This window comes from Centropristis striata, chromosome 2 (genome assembly GCF_030273125.1).
Source record: "Centropristis striata isolate RG_2023a ecotype Rhode Island chromosome 2, C.striata_1.0, whole genome shotgun sequence".
NCBI classification, from domain to species: domain Eukaryota; kingdom Metazoa; phylum Chordata; class Actinopteri; order Perciformes; family Serranidae; genus Centropristis; species Centropristis striata.
Window position 1 is genome coordinate 30515268 of NC_081518.1, and position 21896 is coordinate 30537163.

Here is a 21896-nt window from a genome sequence, read left to right on the forward strand (position 1 = left end):
GCCTCCTGTCGTGTTAGTGACGTCAGAGCGCTGTAGTCACCTGGTAGTATTTAGTGTGTCAGTATTACTGTAGTATTATTGAAGTACTACTGTATTTTTACTGCGGGGAAGCTGCGTGTTTCTGCGTGTCTATGCGTGTCCCCGCAGCGTCTTCTGTCCCCTCAGCGTCTCCGTCTCTTTAACGCGGCCGGCGGGTCACATGTGCAGCCCGGTGTCCCTCCTCCTGCTGCTGCTCGGGTCTACCGGAGCTGTGTCGGTGTGTATATAAAGGTCAGCGGGATGTCAGCGCGCTGAGCTCCGGGAGGAAGATGCTGCTGCTCGGTCTGATGCTGCTGACGGCCGCCGCCGCCGCCGACCCGCCGGGGAGCGCCGCTCCGCCGCTCCGGGGGCCGGCACCGGGGCTGGAGACGGGGCTGGGGCCGGGGCTCGGCTTCCCCCCGCCGGTCCCCGCCTCTCCCTCCGCCCCGCCGCTCCTCCGGGCGGAGTACGCGGCGCCCGGCGTCGCCTCGGCCCGCTCCGCCGCGGAGGAGCCGTCCAGCCCCGGGGAGGAGGAGGAGGAGGCCGGGCAGCATCACCAGCATCACGGCGGCGGGTACCGGGTGGTCCAGTGGGAGTGGAGCTACGTGCAGACCCCCTACATCATAGCCTGCTGGCTGCTGGTGGCCAGCGTGGCCAAGATCCGTGAGTACTCTGTGTGTGTGTGTGTGTGTGTGTGTGTGTGTGTGTGTGTGTGTTTCTTCACAGGATCATCTCAATAAATTAGAATATGATGAAAAGTAAATTTCCAGTAGTTCAAGTCAACCAAGTATTGAGCCATATAGATGGACATACTTTTCAGAGGCCAACATTTCCCTATTAAACATACTTTTTAAATTTGGTCTTTTGTAGGCTAATATTCACAATTTTTTGAGACTGAATTGTTTGTTTTCATCAAATGTAAGCCATAATCTTTATAATTAGAAGACATTTAATAAATGAAGACTTGAAATGTTTCATTCTGTGTGTAATGGATCTATTATAATGTGTTATTTCACCTTTTTGAATTGAATTACTGACATAAATAAACTTTTTATGATATTTTAATGTATTGAGATGCACCTGTCTGTTTGATGAACCAGTGAAGTTTGAAGATCAGTCCCAGAGAGACAGACACTTCAATGCAGAAATGTCTGAAAATCATGAATTGCTTAATACATTTAATTATTATACTGAAAAGTAAACTAGAAGCTGATTCTGAGACGATATGAAGGGAAAGTATTGATTCAAGATGTGTGACTAGTGATATTTTATTTAATATTTAACTCTGTGAGGATGCTTTCTTATTAAACTTTATTACCTAATAACAGTAGTGAACACTAAAAATTATAAATAAAGAATAAACATCAATATTATAATCTGATGTTCATATTAAACCTGCAGGAAGTTTTCAGCCCACACAGACAAACTGCATTTATATTAATGTTATATTCATATAACGAGCTAAAATAATTTCACAACATTTAAACTGCAGTTATTTAAATAAATATTTTGTTTATACATCAGCGGAACATCTAATAACTCTTCTATTTTATATATATATATATATATATATATATATATATAACTCTTCTGATTTTATATCTATAACTCTAACGTTATTTTTTCTATAACTCTACTTATTATATCTATATAACTCTTTTGATGTTATATCTATTACTCTTCTGATATTATACCTTTAACTCTTCTGTTATTATATCTATTTAACTCTAATGTTATTATATCTATTTAATTATAATGTTATTATATCTATATAACTCTTCTGTTATTATATCTATTTAACTCTAATCTTATTATATCTATATAACTCCAATGTTATTATATCTATATAACTCTTCTGTTATTATGTCTATATAACTCTTCTGTTATTATATCTAACTCTTCTGTTATTATATCTATATAACTCTAATGTTATTATATCTATATAACTCTTCTGTTATTATATCTATATAACTCCAATGTTATTATATCTATATAACTCTTCTGTTATTATATCTATATAGCTCTTCTGTAATTATAACTATATAACTTCTGTTATTATATCTACATAACTCTAATGTTATTATATCTATAACTCTCCTGTTATTCTATCTGTATAACTCTAATGTTATTATATCTGTATAACTAATGTTATTTTATCTCTACAAATCTTCTGTTATTATATCTACATAACTCTTCTGTTATTATATCTATATAACTCTTCTGTTATTATATCTATATAACTCTAATGTTATTATATCTGTATAACTCTAATGTTATTATATCTCTACAACTCTTCTGCTATTATATCTATATAACTCTAATGTTATTATATCTATATAACTCTAATGTCTCTATATAACTTCTCTTATTATATCCATATAATATATATCATCTGAGCCCCAGTTTAATGGACACAGACCATTATAATAATAATAATAATAATAATAATGATAGTATAATAATTATAATAACAACAATAATGATAATATAATAATAATAATAATAATAATAATACACACACACACAGAGTTAACAGTTCATGGCGTAGAGGTCCAGGCTTGTAACTGGATGGTCACAGGTGCTAATCCCAAAGTGATATTCTGTCCTCTCTTAGTGCAGTCTGGCGTCAGGAACGAGGTGGAGGAGATGATAGTCAGAGCAGTGGTTGGTGTGTGTTAGATGTCAAATATCCCGCTTCGCCCTGATGTCCAGTTCATAGTGGTCCCTCCTCAAACAGTCCCACCAGTGTTCCTCTCTGTGACTCTGGAGGATCACCGGTGGATCATTTGATTCCGGCATCTCGCTTCTGGCGCGTTCATAGTGGCAGAGAGACGTTACAGAGCTGTAAATGTCCCAGCATGAAACAGCTCTATGAAAGGGGCTACAGACTCACACAGAGATTCATCACATATCTGTGGAGACGAGCAGGAGGACAGGTGGACCTAATGAAGTGGCAGCTAATACAGAGTGTAACACACTGTGTTTCAGAGCAACACCTACAATTGTCTCTGTGTCTCTGCTGCATTTAAACATTTTGTTCCCCCATCACAGCTCTGTGGACACACACACACACACACACACACACAGTGGTGAGTCACTGCTGCAGGAGAACAACATGCTATACATGCTGCTTATTAATGTGGTGATGTTACACACACACACACACACTCACATACACACAGTGTCACACACACACACACACACACACACACACACACACATACTCACACACACACACAAACACACACACACACACACACTGTGTCAGCTGTTTGTCATCATGTGAAACAGACGCTGACGTGTAACATGAACACGAAATATAATAAACTAAAACTGTAGTTTTTTCATGGATTCACAACTCCAGACAGTCTCTGTCTGTCCCTCTGTGTCTCTCTGTCTCTGTGTTTCTCTCTCCAGAGGACTCTGTCTGGTTCTGGTTCTGTAGCAGATCAGAGTCTCTGTCAGCTCAACATTCAGCTTCATGTTTATATTAATATATATTTCTATATGTCTTCTATAGAACATGTTTATGATAATTGTTGATGCTCCTGTCAGTCTGATTATGTTGAGTCTTTACTCAGAACTACTGAGTAATCTATCTTTCTCTCAGTCAGTGATCTCTTCCTGAACCTCCTAAGTTCTGTTAAATGAACTTAGAAACTGAGAAAATAGAAAGTCTCCTCACTGGGCGGACTTTATCGCTCTATGCAGCTCTCCTGTGGTGGAGCTGTGGGCGGAGCCTCAGATAAGAGGAGGGAGTCTCAGTGTGTTAAATCTTGTATTTTCTGATCAAAGCAGCCAAAACAAACTGTCATCTTATTTCTCAGTTTGAGGTCAGATCAGATATTTCTGCGTCCACTAGTGACAGCCTGATGACTGAAAGAGAACTTTTTTGTAACTTTATATTTTACTTTGCTACATTTATCTGACAGCTTGAGTCTATTTTCAGGTTGAGATTTATAATCAAAACATAATCAGTTTAATATGATTATTATAGATTAACAGATTATTCAGGAGTTAAAATGAGCTTCGTTCACAATAATAATAATCAATGATATGTAAACATTCTGCATAAAGAGTACTTTTACTTTTGATACTAAGTTCATGTTGATACTTTTGTACTTTTACTGCAGTAAAGTAATCTGATTACTTCAGTGTGAGGCCTGTGAATCAGTCAGATGATACTATTATTATTATTATTATTGTGCTGCTGCAGGTGACTGTAGATGATTGAAACAGACGAAGAGAAACGGACTGAGTGAGTTCATTATGATGAAGATGAAGTCTGAACACAGAAACACAGCGATCTCTTTATATTTCATATTTTGTGTCTTTGCTGTTTGAAGCAGCTGAACGTTCTCACTGTTCTCACCGCCGTCTGCTGCGGGGGAGGAGCAGTGTGTGTGTGTGTGTCTGTGTGTGTCTATGTGTGTGTGTGCCTATGTGTGTGTGTGTGTGTCTATGTGTGTGTGTGTGTGTGCCTATGTGTGTCTGTGTGTGTGTGTCTATGTGTGTGTGCCTATGTGTGTCTGTGTGTGTGTCTATGTGTGTGTGTCTGTGTGTGTGCCTATGTGTGTCTATGTGTGTGTGTGTGTGTGTGTGTGTGTGTGTGTGTGTGTGTGCCTGTGTGTGTGTGTGTGAGTGTGTGTTATCAGTAAGGTGAATGTTTAAATTTAAAGAACTGGTTGGTTAGAGAACATGCTTCCTCGGATCAGACAGGAACTGGTCACAAGGGTCATGTGGAGGACACACACACACACACTGATGATGAGTTCAGGTCTGAGTCAGGAAGCAGGAATTTTAGGCTCTTCAGTGAATTAGAATGTGGAAAACTGTAAAAAATCTGGCACCAAAAGTTTCCAAACAAATTACAGTAAGAGAAAAGTTATTTTACAGATCATTTCTTTAACATACAGATAATAAACAGTAAATATCTGTATTTACAGATTAAATCTGTAGAATAAAATGGTAAATGAATAATGTGTTTTACTGTAAGAGTTTAACAGTTTTAAATAATTAAGAGTATTTAGAGTAGCAGTTTTAATTTTACATTCAGAAATATCATGGGTTTTTAAAAAAATTCCAGACCATTAAGCTACTGAATAACCGTCCAAAAATTATTATATTGTTATATTAATTTACCAATAAATAAATAAAAGGAGGAAAAAGATGCTTTTTATTTGTTATAAAAGTAGAAAAAAAGGAGAAAACTCCTGTAAAATAATACAGTAAATTAAATTTGTTTACAGTTCAGGAAAAAAGGAATTTTATTCATTTACATTTGTTTATTTACAAATAAACACATGAATCCCTGAAGCTCAGAATGAAAACAGACACCAGATACATGAAGAGAAACAGACTCACTGTTTGATCTGTGTGTGTGTGTGTGTGTGTGTGTGTGTGTGTGTGTGTGTGTGTGTGTGTGTGTGTGTGTGTGTATGTGTGTGTGTCTGTGTGTCTGTGTGTCTGTGAGTCACTGCAGACCCTGATGATGTCACGGTGAACGTGTCGTGGTTGTCGTGACAACGATGCAGCAGCTGACTTTGTGAATGTTAATGAATCTGTCATTCATCATCATACTAAACAGAGAGCAGAGGATGAGATGACTAATCACTCTGACACACGTGCAGATCTCACATGTGACATGAGGAAAATAATCCAGAAACAATTTCTTCCTGAATTAATGCGGAAGACAAAATATGGCTCAGGTCCGAACCGTAGATCCAGTTTATCGTAGACAGAAATTGTAAGAACAGATGTTAAACGCTCTGTTAAAAGTGACCAAAACTTGTGTTAAAATGTTGATATTTCTATCAGAATCTATTTATTCTACATGTGTCAGTGTTGGTGCTTTAGCTCTGTATCAGTTATATTCTGGAGTTCCTCAGGGTTCAATTCTGGCACCACTTTTAAATTCTGAACTATCTAAACCCCACGTATGCTTTCTTTGAAAAAATCACCAAAAATCCTCCATTTATCACAGAAAGAAACTGTAGAAACAGACATTATCATCAGAGTTTTAACTTTTCGACAGTCCTTTGAGAGATCATCATGTTTGAGATATAAAAAGTGACCAAAACTTGTTTTAAATGTTGATATTTGTGTCAGAATCTCTGTATTCTACATGTGTCATTTAAAATAAAGCATTTGCACTAACCAGATCCTGTTAAAAACATTAAATTCTGCTCCTCAGAGACACTGTGAAGACATGATTGATTCTGCTGAGACCAACGGTCACGCGACAAATATTCACTGAAAATCTGTTTACACAGAGCAGAGAGGAGAGGACAGGAGAGGAGAGGCTGTTTACACAGAGCGGAGAAGAGCGGCTACAAACATGCCAATACTTCAATATGTACAATATGTGGAGAAAACTGTTTTTAAAACATTCAGGGCACTTAGAATAGTATTTAAATAGAAAGTTTGTTTCAAATTTTTTTTTAAGTATCAGAGAAATTCAACTTTTTTCTGATTTGTCAATTCTAACTGTGTTATTTCTTCACAAAGACATGTTTGAGTTGTTCCCACTTCTAGAAATGATTGTCCTGATTCCACAGAGCTTCAGAACTTGTAGATTTTATATAGATTTTATAGAGTTTTTATACAGACTTTACAGAGATTTTATACAGACTTTATGGAGATTTTATAGAAATTTTACAGACTTTATGGAGATTTTATAGAATTTTTAAACAGACTTTATGGAGATTTTATAGAGATTTTATACAGACTTTATAGATATTTTATACAGTTTTTATACAGATTTTATACAGATTTTTTTGCAGTGAAACAGAAGTTACTGTTATGCTACCTATACATCAAAAGACTTTGAAAAGATTTGGAAAAGACTCCCGGAAAACTATCAGCTCACACCTGCTCACATCTAAAGACAAATGTTTAGAGTTTTTAGTCTCAGATTGAGATTTTAGACAGACTGTGAATCTTGCAGGGTCACTATTTACAAGACTAGCGATAATATCAAATACATTTGATATGATCGCAAACCCAAGATTAGGAAAAGACTGATATGAAATAGCGCAGATTACTACCTTACACTTAACGATCGAGATGACGGGAGCTCGCTGTGACTCCAGTAAAACTCCTAGATTTACTAAAGACTTTCCGTTTTTAGTCTGGGACTGTGAAAACCGTTTGGTGTAAGCCCAGCATTAGTTGGGCTTCAGAGAGTTGAACTGCTCCGTCTCTCCCTGCAGTGTTCCACTTCTCTAAGCGGTTCACCACGGTGGTCCCTGAGAGCTGCATGCTGATCCTGCTGGGTCTGGTGCTGGGCGGGGTCGTCCTCATAGCCAATAAGAAGCAGCTGTACCAGCTGGAGCCCGCCCTCTTCTTCCTCTTCCTGCTGCCAACCATCGTGGGCGACGCTGGCTACTTCATGCCGGCTCGCCTCTTCTTCGACAACCTTGGCGCCATCCTGACGTATGCCGTGGTCGGCACGTTGTGGAACGCCTTCTGCACCGGATTCTGCCTGTACGCCGCCAAACTGCTGGGGGTCATAGGTCAGTCTGAGCTCACAATTATACAAATATATCATAAATTTATATGTCTGTGACGGAAAGTCCCACAGTGCTTCACTGTTAGTGTGAAAACCACAAATGTTTGACTCAGAGAGAAGTTTTTTTAGAGAAGTACCTGCATAGACCTTCCTGCACCAGACTCCATTCAGAAAACCATCGTTTTAACAGCAGTGTTCTTGTTCTTCAGACCTGACAATCCGTTTATTCTCATTAAGTCAACCAGATAAATATCTTTATTTAGCTTCAGACTGATGTGTTAGAGCTGAACCAGCAGTCATCAGACGCAGGAGGATCAGATTATTGATCAGACATGGAGACGATGCTAAATGATCGTCAGTATCTTGAATAAACTCAAATATGATCCTGTGGTAAATCCTGAGATTCAGTGATGAAGACGAGTGGAACATGGATGTGTTCACTCTGTATGAAACAATCGAAATTGATATATCTATAATTATCGATCACTGCGATCGTGTTTCAGTCCAGTCTCGTTATTAAAATGCCTTTAAAAACAAACAAATCTCCACAATATTGATCACATATCTGTGTGTGCCTGTGTGTGTGTGTGTGTGTGTGTGTGTGTGTGTGTGTGTGTGTGTGTAGATGGGCGTGTCCAGGCTGACCTGATGGACTTCCTGTTGTTTGGCGCTCTGATCTCGGCCGTGGACCCGGTGGCTGTGCTCGCCGTGTTCGAGGAGGTTCACGTCAACGACACACTCTTCATCATCGTGTTCGGAGAGTCGCTGGTCAATGATGCCGTCACTGTGGTAACACACACACACACACACACACACACAAACACACACACACACACAAACCCACACACACACACACACACACACAGACACAAACACTCACGCACACACAGAGGTGTATCCTCTGGAGAGCAGGACTGTCCCTTTAATGCTCAGAGTCCCCGCAGCAGGAGCATTTACTCGGTAACGTGCTGAGTGGAGATTAACCTGAGAGCAGATTAACTCTTTCTAATCCTCAGCAGCACTCAGAATATGAGCTAATCCACCAAAAAGTGTGGGAACTCAGTCCCTCTGACTGGACTACTGCTGGAGACGGACAGACACAAACACACAGGGACAGGGACAGAGAGGGGACAAAGACAGACAGACAGACAGAGACATCGAAAGACAGTCTCTCTGATCAGTTTCTTGTTCTAATCTGAACTTTGTCTTTTCATTTGTTTGGAATCTTTCTTTGTCCATGACACGATTTAAAACATATAGACATGTTAACATATTAATATATAAACATAATAAACATATAAATATATAAACATATAAACATATGAATATATGAATACATAAATATATAATTTATTTTCGTCTGTCGCCTAGCATCAATCAACCCTGAGGACTTCATAAAGACTTCCTGACACACACTGAAGCTTCTGTCTGTCTGTCTGTCTGTCTCTCTGTCTCTGTCTGTCTCTGGCTCTCTGTCCCTGTCTCTGTTTCAGGTTCTATATAAAGTTTATATTTCCTTTGTGGAGGTCGGAGCAGAAAATGTTCAGACGGCAGATTACTTCAAAGGAGTCGGTGAGTAACTAACCCAGTCAAAGTAACTAAACCAGTCAGAATAACTAACTAAAGTAACCAAACCAATAAAATAATCTCCTCCTCCTCTCACCTCCTCCTCCTTTCTCTCCTCCTCCTCCTCCTCCTCCTCCTCTTCTGTCTCCTCCTCTTCTCCTCCTCCTGCTCCTCCTCTCCTCCTACTCCTCCTCTTCCTCCTGCTCCTCCTACTTCCCCTCCTCCTCCCTCTCCTCCTCCTCTCTCTCCTCCTCCACCTCCTCCTCTCATCCTCCTCAGCCTCCTTCCTGATAGTCAGTATAGGGGGGACTCTGGTGGGTTTGGTGTTTGCGGTGATTCTTGGCTTCATCACTCGTTTCACCAAGAAAGTTCGGATCATTGAGCCGCTCTTCGTCTTCCTGCTCGTCTACCTCGCCTACCTGACCGCCGAGCTCTTCTCACTGTCCGCCATCCTGTCGTAAGTCAGTCAGCCAGTCCCACCAGAACCACAGCAGAGACCAGTACCACCACAGAGAACAGTACCACCAGTTAAACCAGAGAAACCAGAACCACAGCAGAGACCAGAACCACCAGTTAAACTACAGAGACCAGTTAAACAGTCTCATGTCTTCTATATACATACATATATATCTCCCCCCTGTCTCTCTCTCTCTCTCTCTCTCTCTCCGTGTCTCCCATCAGAATGACCTTCTGTGGAATCGGTGCCAATAAGTACGTGGAAGCCAACATCTCCCAGAAGTCTCGGACCACAGTGAAGTACACGATGAAGACTCTGGCGAGCATCGCTGAGACCATCATCTTCATCTTCCTCGGGATCTCCGCCGTGGACAAGTCCAAGTGGGCCTGGGACACGGGCCTGGTGTCCTGTACACTCATCTTCATCTTGGTCTTCAGAGCCATGGGTCGGTCTGCTGCTGCTTCTTCTTCTTCTTCTTCTGTAAAATAACTAACGCTTGTTTACTGATATTTGATGGTAAATGTTTTTTTGCTGCTAGACCTCTGTCCTGACCTGTGGTGACCTCTGTCTCCTCAGGTGTGATTGGGCAGACGTGGGTCCTGAACCGGTTCCGGCTTGTGCCGTTGGACCGGATCGACCAGGTGGTGATGTCGTACGGCGGGCTGCGGGGGGCGGTCGCGTTCGCGCTGGTCGTGCTGCTGGATGGCGAGCAAGTTAAAGCCAAGGACTACTTTGTCGCTACGACGATTGTGGTTGTCTTTTTCACGGTCATGTTCCAGGTAGGAACCTGAACCTGAATTTATTTAATTGTTTTACCTTTTTAACCCATTTTACTGGGTTTGATAGTTTATAATGATAATAGATATAGATATCTGAACTCCAGCAGTGGTGTCATGGTCTCTGTGACCTTTGACCTCCTGCTCCCACAGCTCCAGAATTAACTTTAATTTTTTCTGCGTCAGATATGATATATATGAATATTTCCATCTGGTTATAAAACTGTGAGACAAAAACAAAGATCCTGTTTGTGACTCAAAAAACTCATGCAGCGCTTAGTGACAGTTTGCAGTTCAGGTTATTAGGCTTGTAGTTGTCCTGCAGGGGGTGCTAGAGGACAGAGGATGGAGGGGTTCATCCTCTGAGGAGCAGGAAGGAGATCAGAGTTAACAAGTCAGACTCAGCTTTGTTCTCAGACATCTTTCTGCTCTAAGGCCTGTCATGTAAACATAGACAGAGCGGCAGTGGCCGAGCTGATCGTGTTTCAGTCACAGATGGATTAAAATATTCTGCTTCATCAGAAGATTTTTGGGTCTCAGTCTGAGTTCTGTTTATGTCATGAATCAGCTGAGAATAAACTTCCTTTACAGCATGTTTCTGTTTCAGCATGTGGGAATAAAGTCCCACACACATCTCACAGTGTAAACACACAATAAATCTGAGAGTTTAATCATAGAAAATATTTTAGGCTGCTTTCATTCAGGTTTACATTTTATTCCTGACACCATTTTCACAGTCACTGTTTTAACTTTGAACCCATCTTTAATAATATTTAATAAATATAATAAAGCTGTCTGTCAGTGTCTCCTCTGAGCTGTGGAGGAAAGTAAAGGAGAGTGTTGCATATATCTGCTGTATTGAAGCTTTAATGAGCTCTGAGTGTCTCTGTCACCATCAGACGTCTGCTGCGCTGCTTTAAACTGAAGCTGAGATAATGAAAAGTGAGCAGATGGCCTGAAACACTGTTACTGACACGTGAAAACCTCTCGTCTGTCTGACAGCACAGGAGCAACCTGGAGACACCAGGTGTCCTCCAATACTGTTCTTCAAATCATCTTTATGTTTATTTGTATGAACACAATCGGTTCAGAGACACGACGAGGATTCACATCAGTCTGTGTGTTTCTTCCTGCTGCTGTTACTCAGAGACTCGGACTGCTTAATATTTCTGTTTGTCCAGAGAACCTCTGAACCCAACAAGCAGCTTCATCACGTCACATTCTTCTCACAGCAACATATATAATCTATGAATCTATAAGTCCTGCAGCTCTGTTGAATCAGCTCAATCACAACAACTCAAACATGTCTATGTGCAGAATATTATATGTGAGATATTATTATTTTATTATCTGTCAATCGAGTTTATTTCAGCTGTGTGTGTGTGTGTGTGTGTCTCAGGGTCTGACCATCAAGCCTCTGGTGAACTGGCTCAAAGTTCCTCGATCCACCAGCAGGAAGCCGACGATCAACGAGGAGATCCACGAGAGGGTGAGGTCACGATTATTAATACTGAGACACACACAGAATGATAAGAACATAAATGATAATAATGATTTAAAAAAAATTAATAGACAAAAAATTAATAGATGAAATTAACTTAAAAAAATACTAAATAATAAAAAGTAAAATGTATCAAATATAAAATAAAAATGAATAAGTCATTAAATAAAAAAATACATAAAATAAATACATTTACAGAAAATAGTATCAGTAAATGATAAGAATCATTATAGCAGGCTTTCTGTGTCATTATTAATGCTTGAGTTAAAGTTTCCTGAAACAACAACAGAAAGAACCATTGTTATATTTTAAATTCAACTCTGAACTGAAACATGAAATGAATTCATCAGTTTAATGAAGCAGATTGTGTGTTATTTCTGACTGTTGTTGTTGTTGTTGTTTGTGTGTCTCAGGCCTTTGACCACATACTGACGGCGGTGGAGGACATTGCAGGGCTGCAGGGCTACCACCACTGGAGAGACAAGTCAGTCACACACTCAAATATTATAGTAAATAATATCATAAAAACATAAATGTATATATGTTTACAGAGTTATATAGGTCCTGATAAAGACTTCAATAGTTATATTAATAAAATATTTATCATTGTAGTAAATAACAGGGACCAGCAGGGGGAGCTGCTCCCTCACTGCTGATGAGACAATCTGTCTCTGTCTGCCTGTCTGTCACTCAGCTGCTGCTTTCTCTGCAAACATGTTTATGTATTTTTGTTTTTACATGAAAATAAAAACATTCAGCTTCTGTTTTGTAAAAACTGACAAGTTGTTTATTATTCTCATAGATTTTTCTTTGTTCTCTGAAAAACAACTACAAGCACTTCACTGCTTTTATTTTGGTGAAAACTTTATTTAGAACAACAGAAAACAAAGAAAACATATATGTATATGTATATACATACATATATATATATATATATATATATATATATATATACACATATATATATGTATAAAATGAGCTGCTGTGACCTCTAGGATAATCACAGCCTCATGAAACTTTACAACCACAAACTAGAGACCTAGAGCATTCAGAGGATGGATGGCTGAGACACTAGATCCACAATAAGCAGCAACACAACACAAGTGTTGCCAAACAATCGCACAAAATACACAAATCTACTAAATGTCAAAAGTTCCTCAAACCAGATCAAAGTAGGATTTTTCTCTGCTGTCTGAATGATTCTGGAGGAGTTTAAACATGTTTATTTTATTCTCTATATGATAAAAAAAATTTGCATAATTCAGCACCAAATGTGTGTAACGAACAGTATCAACCCAAAAACTGCTGCAAAAACTGATGAGACATAATGAGCCTGAGAATGGACTCATTTTATCTTGTTCTAAACATTTTAATGATTGAAATGAATAATATGTTGCTGTCTCTGTCCTCAGGTGGGAGCAGTTCGATAAGAACTACCTCAGTAAGCTGCTGCTTAGCAAGTCTGTCTACAGGAAGAGTGAGTTGTGGGAGGCCTACCAGAAGATCAACATCAGAGACGCCATCAGCGTCATCGACCAGGTGAGACAGTGGGGACAGAGACAGAAGGGACAGAGGAGACAGAGGGGGCAGTAAGGACTGTCCACTGTTAAAGTTAAACTTCACTGTGAACAAACTGGAAGCATCTGGAGAAAATCAAACAGCTGAAGGTTTCACTTTACTCATTAACTCTTGTGTCTTCTGTGTGTGTGTGTGTGTGTGTGTGTGTGTGCAGGGAGGGAACGTCCTGACCTCAGCCAGACTGTCTCTGCCCTCGATGGCGAGCAGAGCTTCGTTTCCCGAAGTCACCAACGTCACCAACTACCTGTGAGTACCGACCGACTGTCCCATAGAGACCAATGAGAACACATGTTTTTCCTACAGACATGAAACCTCCATCAACACATTCAGAGACTTTTCTTTCTCATCGGCAACATTCTGTTGTTAAGACTCACCTTGTTTTTGATGCGTTGTTGACATGTTACTGTTGTGTTGTTGACGTGTTGTTGATGTGTTGTTGATGTGTTGTTGGCAGGCGTGAGAACGGTAGCGGTGTGTGTTTGGACCTTCAGGTGATCGATAATGTCCCCGGAGCCAAAGTGGAGGAGGACACAGAGACACACCATGTCCTAGCAGGGAACCTTTACAAACCCAGGAGACGGGTAACACACACACACACACACACACGCACACGCACACACGGACACACACACACACACACACACACACACATTCACACAATCACAAACACACAGAGCTGAAAGTTCTTACCTGTTTCTGTACTGATCGTGTGTTATTGTGTGTGTCGTTGTGTGTTGTGTGTGTGTGTGTGTTGTTGTGTTGTGTGTGTGTTTAGTACCAGTCCCACTACAGCCGTCACTTCATGCCTCTGGGGGAGAAGGAGCGTCAGGACCGCGAGGTGTTCCAGAGGAACATGAAGAGCCGCATGGAGACGTTCAAGTCCACAAGACACAAACGGCACAAGAAGGAGCGCAGCCTCAAGAAGGTCCCACACACACACACACATACACACACAGACATACAAACACACACACTGAGATGTAGTCAAAGGCCAGCCTCTGGCTGAAGCTTCCCGTGTGGCAAGCACACTGTATAAATGTTCTCTTAGCTCATTTTTACACACTTTGGTCATTCAAAATAAATCTGTAGATTTTATATATTTGCAGCTTTACAAAATACATACACAACAACAACAACAACACACACAACACAACAGCACACACAACACACAACACAACAACACACACAACAGCACACACACACACACACACACACACACACAACAACACAGCAACACACACAACACACACAACCCACAATACCAACACACAATACAACACACACAACACAACAACACACAACACAACAACACACAACACACAACAACACACACACACACACACACACACACTGAGCTGTAGTAAAAGGTCAGTATCTGGCTGCAGCTTCCCCTGTGACTGTTTGTTTGTTTGTTTGTTGTGCTTTTACAGCGGCGAGGATCTGATGCCAAGGAGGAGGGCGGGGACAAACCCAGACGGAACGTCAGCTGGCACGACAAGAGTGAGTGACTGACAGTTAACTCAAAAACTGAAGATGAAATATGAACACACTGATGTTGTCACTGTTTCCGCTGTCAGACCCTGTGGTGGTCCCCGTGGAGTCAGAAGAGGACAAGGGAGAACATTCAGACCCGGAGAAGGAGGACGACGTTGGCATCACCTTCGTGGCTCGAAAAGCTGAGACGCCAAAACAACAACGACCCAAATCAGGTGATCAAACACACACACACACACACACACACACACACACACACTGGCCCTCATTTATCAAACGAGCGTACGTCAGAAAGTGAGCGTAAGGTGGGCGTAAGATGATTTCTACGCAAGCCTCGGCATTTATCAATTTGGACGTGAGCGGACGGTACGATCAGATCTCACGTCTGCTCTCAGCTCGTGTACGCAAATCTGAGTCAGCGTGAAGTGCACACGTCTGAGTCGGAGAATTGATCTTAGGCTATTGCATCGATGCCTGGAGCTGATAAAACTCAGTGGTGTTTTGATTTTTAATAGTGACAAAGCAAAACATGTTTAGACTACATCATTTATCATTGAAACATCATCCAAAAATAAATACACCCTGCAATCGTGAAATTCTTTAAACAGAATACCAGACGAGGATATTAAATGTTGTTGTCTTCTGCTGTTTACTGTTGTTATTATTATTATTATTATTATTATTATTATTATCCAGCTCCGACACCGGAGCGTCAGCGTCTCCTTCACCAGCTGTTCTGCCCGAATAGAAACATTTCCAATCAGCTCTGTCACACGTTCCTCTGACTAGGACATCATTATTAGTAAATGTAAAGAGGTGAATAATATCTCTCCATCATAATAATAGCAATATTCGGATATTATATAGATTATTAGGCTTTATATATCACAATGTAATTACTCAAACCTCGCTGGGAGTTTAATAGTCCGCTACTCTGCTGACAGCACCACTGATTTCCAAACAAATCCAGTTTGTTGTGTTGCAGCTGTTGGACGTCAGCGTTTCACTTTCTGACTGAGAAATTCCTCTTCTTTTAGAATTAAAACTTACTTTAAAACATTGTTTACCTCCTTCAACCAAAAAGCTGAAAACTGTTAAGTCCGTGCTCCAAATGTAAAATATTCAGTGAACTTGTTTGAGTTTATAACTATAAGTACTTTTATTTCATAAACCTCCGTCGCTGCGTATTTCTTTAATATGTCTACCCCTATTGTTAATTGTAACGGTGCACTTTGCTAATAAAGCTGAGTTTAGAGGGTGAAAAAAATCCTCTTTTTGGCCGTATTGCGCCCTTCGGTGTCGTAAACTCTGAAGGCGAGTCTTCTGAATCGGGTATATATTAGGGCGTGGTATTTAAATTACGCATGTTTCGAGCCGCCACATTTATCAACAGCCGATCATTCTTACGCTGTGATTGGAGAGATACGATCGTTTGATAAATCACACGTGAACCCTGTCGTAAGACCAAATATACACTCGGATCTGCGCTCGTTTCTACGCTCGCTTGATAAATGAGGGCCACTGTGTTCAGGACAAAGATCCAGGTGCCTACTGTGAGTTCCTCTTCCAGCTGTCTGTCTGTGTTCAGAGCCTCTTCAGAGTATACCACAACAATCATACTTATTATCACATTAAAGCTTTAGGAGAGTTTTACACTTTGAGCAAAGACATTCAGAAATTTTAAGAGTCTGCAAGATGAAAACATGCTGCAGCATTCTACATTCAAATCAGTCCAAAATGCACAAATGAACCAAATCCACAACAACATTATCATTAAAATCTATCGTTTCCTATTTAATTTTATTTAATAATATTTATCTGATACCTCCTGTCATTCTCTCTGTCTGTCCTCTTCAGTCCCTGCAGCTCTGGACGGGGGTCAGAGTCCCCCTGTCCTCCCGTCCTCTCCCCCCAGTGGAGACAGCCACCTGCCGTGGAAGGGCGGCGTGGGCTCGCCCCCTCCCTGCGTGTCTGTGGAAGCTACAAAGATCATCCCGGTGGACCTGCAGCAGGCCTGGAACCAGAGCATCTCGTCCCTGGAGTCCATCTCGTCCCCGCCTGCGCCTGCCGAGCCCGTCCACCCGCGGGTCAGCGCCCTGTCCCGGCTGGGAGGACCGCGCCCCGCCTCCTACACGCCGCCAGGCAGCGCGGCGGGCAGCACTGCTGGCAGCACCTCCTCCATCGGAGCGCAGCTGTCTCAGGGCTCCTTCAGCTTCCCGGAGAAGAAGAAGGAGGAGGAGGAGGACGAGGAGGAGGAGGCTCAGCAGGAGCTGCAGCCACTCATGGCGTCTCTGAGGCCGCCTGGCACCCTGCCGCCGCCGCCGCTGCCACCTGGCCCGGCCCCTGGCCCCGGGCGGAGGAGGAACCCCTGCGTCTACCTGAGGAGCCTGGTGACGGCACCCCCACCTGACAGCGGAGAGCCACATAGCCGAGGCCCCACCCAGCTGTAACCACTGACCACACACACACACACACACACACACACACACCCACTAACATACACACACACACACACACACCCACTAACACACACACACACACACGCACACACACACACACACACACACACACAGACACTCCGTCCAATAGGAGAGCAGCTTCCTGACCTCCTCCTCTGACATCATTTTTGTCTGGATGATTCTGGTTTGAGTTAAAATAAGTCAAAATAGACCCTTTTACTGTTTGTACACAATAATGACGTAGAACCTTTCTGTCAACAGAAGTGGTGTTGTTCTCCAGTCGTTCTGACAGACAAAGAAGCATCAACATGTCTGGTTGTTGCGTATACGGTTGTACGAATTGCTATTCCACTGGAGGACTAAAGTTTTATAGGATTCACAGGATCACGACCATTTCATTTGGAGTGTGTAAACGGTTCCTGGTCGGTCAACACAGGGAAGAAGCCGTCTCCTAGGGCCGAAGTGTAGTCTCACCTACTTCGGGGTTAACCCCTTCACTTTTTGCATTAGTGCGAACACAAAAACACAGGAGCTCCAGGTCGACTGTGAGACGTTGAGGCCTTTTATTGTCGCCACCTGTAGCTTATACTGTACATTCATTACTCAGCCTAACTCCTGCTCGGACTGACTTGCTCTTTTGCCATCTGTGCGTTAAATAAACGTACAAACGTTATTTGATGACTTTTCTGACTACTATGCATAGGACAGACAATCACCAATGTAACAAGGCTTCCTGTTAAATCAAAGACTAGATAGATTACCTTACCTGATATAAAGGAATGTCCTCATTCCAGTCCACATGTTTAACCACCTGCAGCCACAGACGCCGCCGGTTGCTCTGACATGGTCATGATCCTGTCGGAATCCTATAAAACTTTAGTCCAGCGGCGGAATAACAATTCGTACAACCGTATACCAGCAATCAGACATGTTGATGCTGGGAACAGTTTGTAAATGCTTATAAATGCTTCTTTGTCAGTCAGAACGACTGGAGAACAACACCACTTCTGTTGACAGAATGCGCGCAACATTTTCTGATGTCGGCTGAAAAAGGGTCTATAAGAAGTTATCCCTGATGTCATCTCAGGGGGCGTGTTTTAGTAAAGTGGGCGTGTCCAGACTGCAGGGGTCAGAGGTCAGAGGTCAGCTTACCGTCCAATCACAGCTACTCGTTTCTGCACATCAGCAGCTCCCGATCACACAGAGCGTCCTGGTTTAATGTTCAGTATGAAACCAGCAGACAGCGTCCTGCAGTCAGACCTGCACCTTCACATTTCGTCATAATAAATACAGGAGGAGTTCTCTGCTCCCAGTGAACAGCTCTGTGTGGCCGGGTCACTCAGTTCTCTTTAATCTAATTTTATACATTTCCTGACAGTTTCTTTTCTTCACATGAAGTTTGTTTTTATCGTCACATGACGTCCTCCTGTGGCTCTTTATAGGAAAACACTTCTGATCAAGAAACACCATGTAATCAATCACATCCACATCAGTCTGAACTCCATCCGTCCCTCAGACTGAAGCTCTGATTGTCTCCGACACCTGTACACACGTCTCATATGTCTTTATTCTGTCCCAGCTGCTCGTATCAGATCTAGAAAAAAATGTATTTTGTAAAGCTGCAAATATATAAAATCTACAGATTTATTTTGAATGACCAAAGTGTGTAAAAATGAGCTTAGAGAACATTTATACAGTGTGTTTGTGTCTATAACTGCCTTACTCTGTCTGTCAGCGCTGTGTCTGTGTGTGTGTGTGTGTTTGTGTGTGTGTGTGTGTGTGTGTGTGTCTCTGTTGTGTGTCTCTGTTGTGTGTCTTGTTTTGCCAAAGAATGTGTTTCGCCTTAGTGTTGAGCTGCTTCACACACGTCAGTCTGACCACGGCCGCACGCTTTCCTGTCACACACACAGGGGAAGAAGCCCCGCCCCTTCTGGTGTGACATCACAACACATCTGTACGCTGTTAAAACAACAAGGAGGAACTTTGAACTGAATCCTGGAGTCTCTGTCTGATCTGCAGCAGCAAACGAGACAATCAGCGAGACGTTTCTTTTGTTATTCTACATCAGGTCAGAAAGACGTGCTTTTATCCACCAAACCCAACACAACGTTAAGTTCCTTTTAGCTGCTTTAACAGCGAGACAGAATCATTTTTTGATCACGTGTCAATTGTGCCATGAATTCAAAGATGTTTATAGAGACTGTATCTCAAATCGGACACCGTTCGTTACTATATCCCAAATCGGACACATCTGCATTGCCACAATTTCCGGTATTTTCACGGTCATTTAGAATAAGATCTCCACCACCAGTGTAGGTGTAATTGATTTATACATATTTAACAATCTCCATGTGAAATTTAGTTTATGTACATGGAGATTTACATGTCTAATTACAATAGGAAAGTAACTGATGAGAGAATGCAGTAAGAACACACGGGCTACGATCTTAAAAGTACATCTGTATTTTTACTGTACTGTATTTTATTGTGAAGGACAGAAGTACGGTCTGGGTGTGTTGATACAGTGGTTGATAACGATGACATTTATTATTACCCAGAACCATCCAATTTCCCCCAAAAAACTCAGCAGCCCCCATTTTTTTTGTTTTATTGTTTTACAGCAAGGAGATCGAAGTGTCCGATTTGGGATACAGTGAGCTCACAGCTATTTCACCAGCATTATCGTCCTTTAGCCGACTCTGACAAACCCGAGCCTAACGTACACAGTTAAAACAATATAAGGTTCGAAAGATAAGAAGTTAGACTTTAGTTTCACACCATTTAATTAATTGGAAGCATAACATGATCATTTAAATTAGTAGTTAATGTGACATTTTGATAGAATGTTAGCTGTACGGTGTCCGATTTGGGATACAGTGACGTTATAACTTGAAAAGATCATTTTGTAGGTCAAGAAAGTCTCAGTTTGGTGTTATAACATTCAGAAACTGAAGAAACTACGTCTCTCGTCTTGCACAACACACGTCAGCGTCACCAGCAGCCTCGCCACATTCACTTCACAGGACAATAAAACAATGAACAGAGGTGAACTCAGAGTGACTCCCGGTCTGTTTATCAGCTGACCGGTGAGTCCCTGAAACTCATCTTAGCTTCAGAGAGAGAAAGCTCTTTTAACAGTTTCACAACAGACTTTTCTTGACTTGTAAAATTGTCTTTTAACTTGAGATGTGTCAACAAAGAATGAGAATCTTCTGGTCTTTATGTCTTAATGAAACACTCTGACCCTGTAGGTCACTGTGCCTTTAAATATTCCTGCTTGAGTTGTGCTCCTTGGCTTTGAGCTTCTGATGAGGTGATTTGAGTCTCATTTAGACCTTAAGCTGACTCCAGACCAGCCTCCTCAGCCTTAATGTGGCTTTTTAATCACTCTTTATTTGAACCCAGACACAGGAATGTCTCTGTCTCATCTGTGATTCTGCTTGTTGTTTGGAAATCGAATGAAACTGATCCGTCTCTGTGCCAAATATCTGTCAGCTTTCAGCTCCTAGTCAATAAATGTGACGTGTTTTTATGAATGAACTCACGACTCTGCTTCTTTACTCTGAAGGAGTTTAACAGGAGACTGTTTGTATAGATCATATTTTACTGTTTCTACATGTTTCTGATGTTAATCATGTATTTCAGTCTCTGGTTCATCACTATTCCTGCTACAATTGTACCATAAAGACAAAAGAACACTCCTAGCAACTAGCAGAGAAAAGATCATTGAAAAGTATAAGTCAGGAGATGGCTACAAAAAATGTCCAGCTCACTGGACATCCCACAGAGTTAACTCATTGAGTTGAAATCATTTGCTGACAACCCCTGCAGTCAAAAATCCCATCTGCGCCCCTGTAAACATCAACGAACACAACCGCGAGGAAACAGAAAATCTCTACATATTGATGCTTGTGTAGACATATTAAACTCACCTGTGAACACAAACAGATAAACACACACCACACACACACTACACACACTCGCTTTGGCAAAATTGTTGTTGTGGCATTCATACCAATACATATGAATTTAATTGAATCAGATTATTGATTATTGTAAAGAATATTGCAAAGAAATAAATCTGTTTAAACACAAAATAATTTTGTGAACTGAAAAGGAATGACAATGCTGCTTGCGTGCGTGTGGGATAGCGGAGCGGAGAGCCAGCAGCTGGATTTTGCACTCACAGTCAGTATTAGTGGTGTGTGTATAGGCAAACAAACAAACAAACAACAACAACCACAACAACCATTATTAGGGCCCGAGCAGGCAACGACCTGCGAGGTCCTTATTGTATTTCGAAGAAGTAAAGAGGACAGTGGTGGAAGAAGTATTCAGATCCTTTACTTCAGTAAAAGTACTAATACCACACTGTGAAATGACTCCACTCCGCTCATTTTAACTACCTAATAAACTTTTAAGTGGTTTCATTTATAAAAATGGGTAATCATTTTAAATGTGTCATGTTTTTCATTTTCAATCTTGACCTGAAAAGTAACTAAAGCTGTCAGCTAAATGTAGAGGAGTAAAAAGTACA

General features: G+C 41.3%; 1 protein-coding gene across 1 annotated transcript; it reads left to right on the forward strand.

The window, feature by feature from the left end:
• The first annotated feature begins 79 nt into the window (after nt 1–79).
• slc9a5 (solute carrier family 9 member A5) lies at nt 80–17350 on the forward strand. Its single transcript, XM_059359576.1, has 16 exons — nt 80–681; nt 7230–7532; nt 8154–8317; nt 9022–9100; nt 9374–9551; nt 9776–9996; nt 10128–10330; nt 11727–11816; nt 12242–12312; nt 13241–13367; nt 13561–13652; nt 13861–13987; nt 14182–14331; nt 14837–14906; nt 14984–15115; nt 16758–17350. The coding sequence occupies exons 1-16, from the start codon at nt 309–311 to the stop codon at nt 17348–17350; spliced, it is 2973 nt and encodes a 990-aa protein (XP_059215559.1). The 5' UTR covers nt 80–308.
• The last annotated feature ends 4546 nt before the right edge of the window (nt 17351–21896 follow it).

Bases quoted from the DNA above. Each gene is read 5' to 3' on its own strand.
- slc9a5 (XM_059359576.1), top strand. From the start codon at position 309: ATGCTGCTGCTCGGTCTGATGCTGCTGACGGCCGCCGCCGCCGCCGAC. The intron at 682-7,229 runs GTGAGTACTCTG...CTCTCCCTGCAG, and splicing joins GGCCAGCGTGGCCAAGATCC to TGTTCCACTTCTCTAAGCGG. The intron at 9,552-9,775 runs GTAAGTCAGTCA...GTCTCCCATCAG, and splicing joins TCACTGTCCGCCATCCTGTC to AATGACCTTCTGTGGAATCG.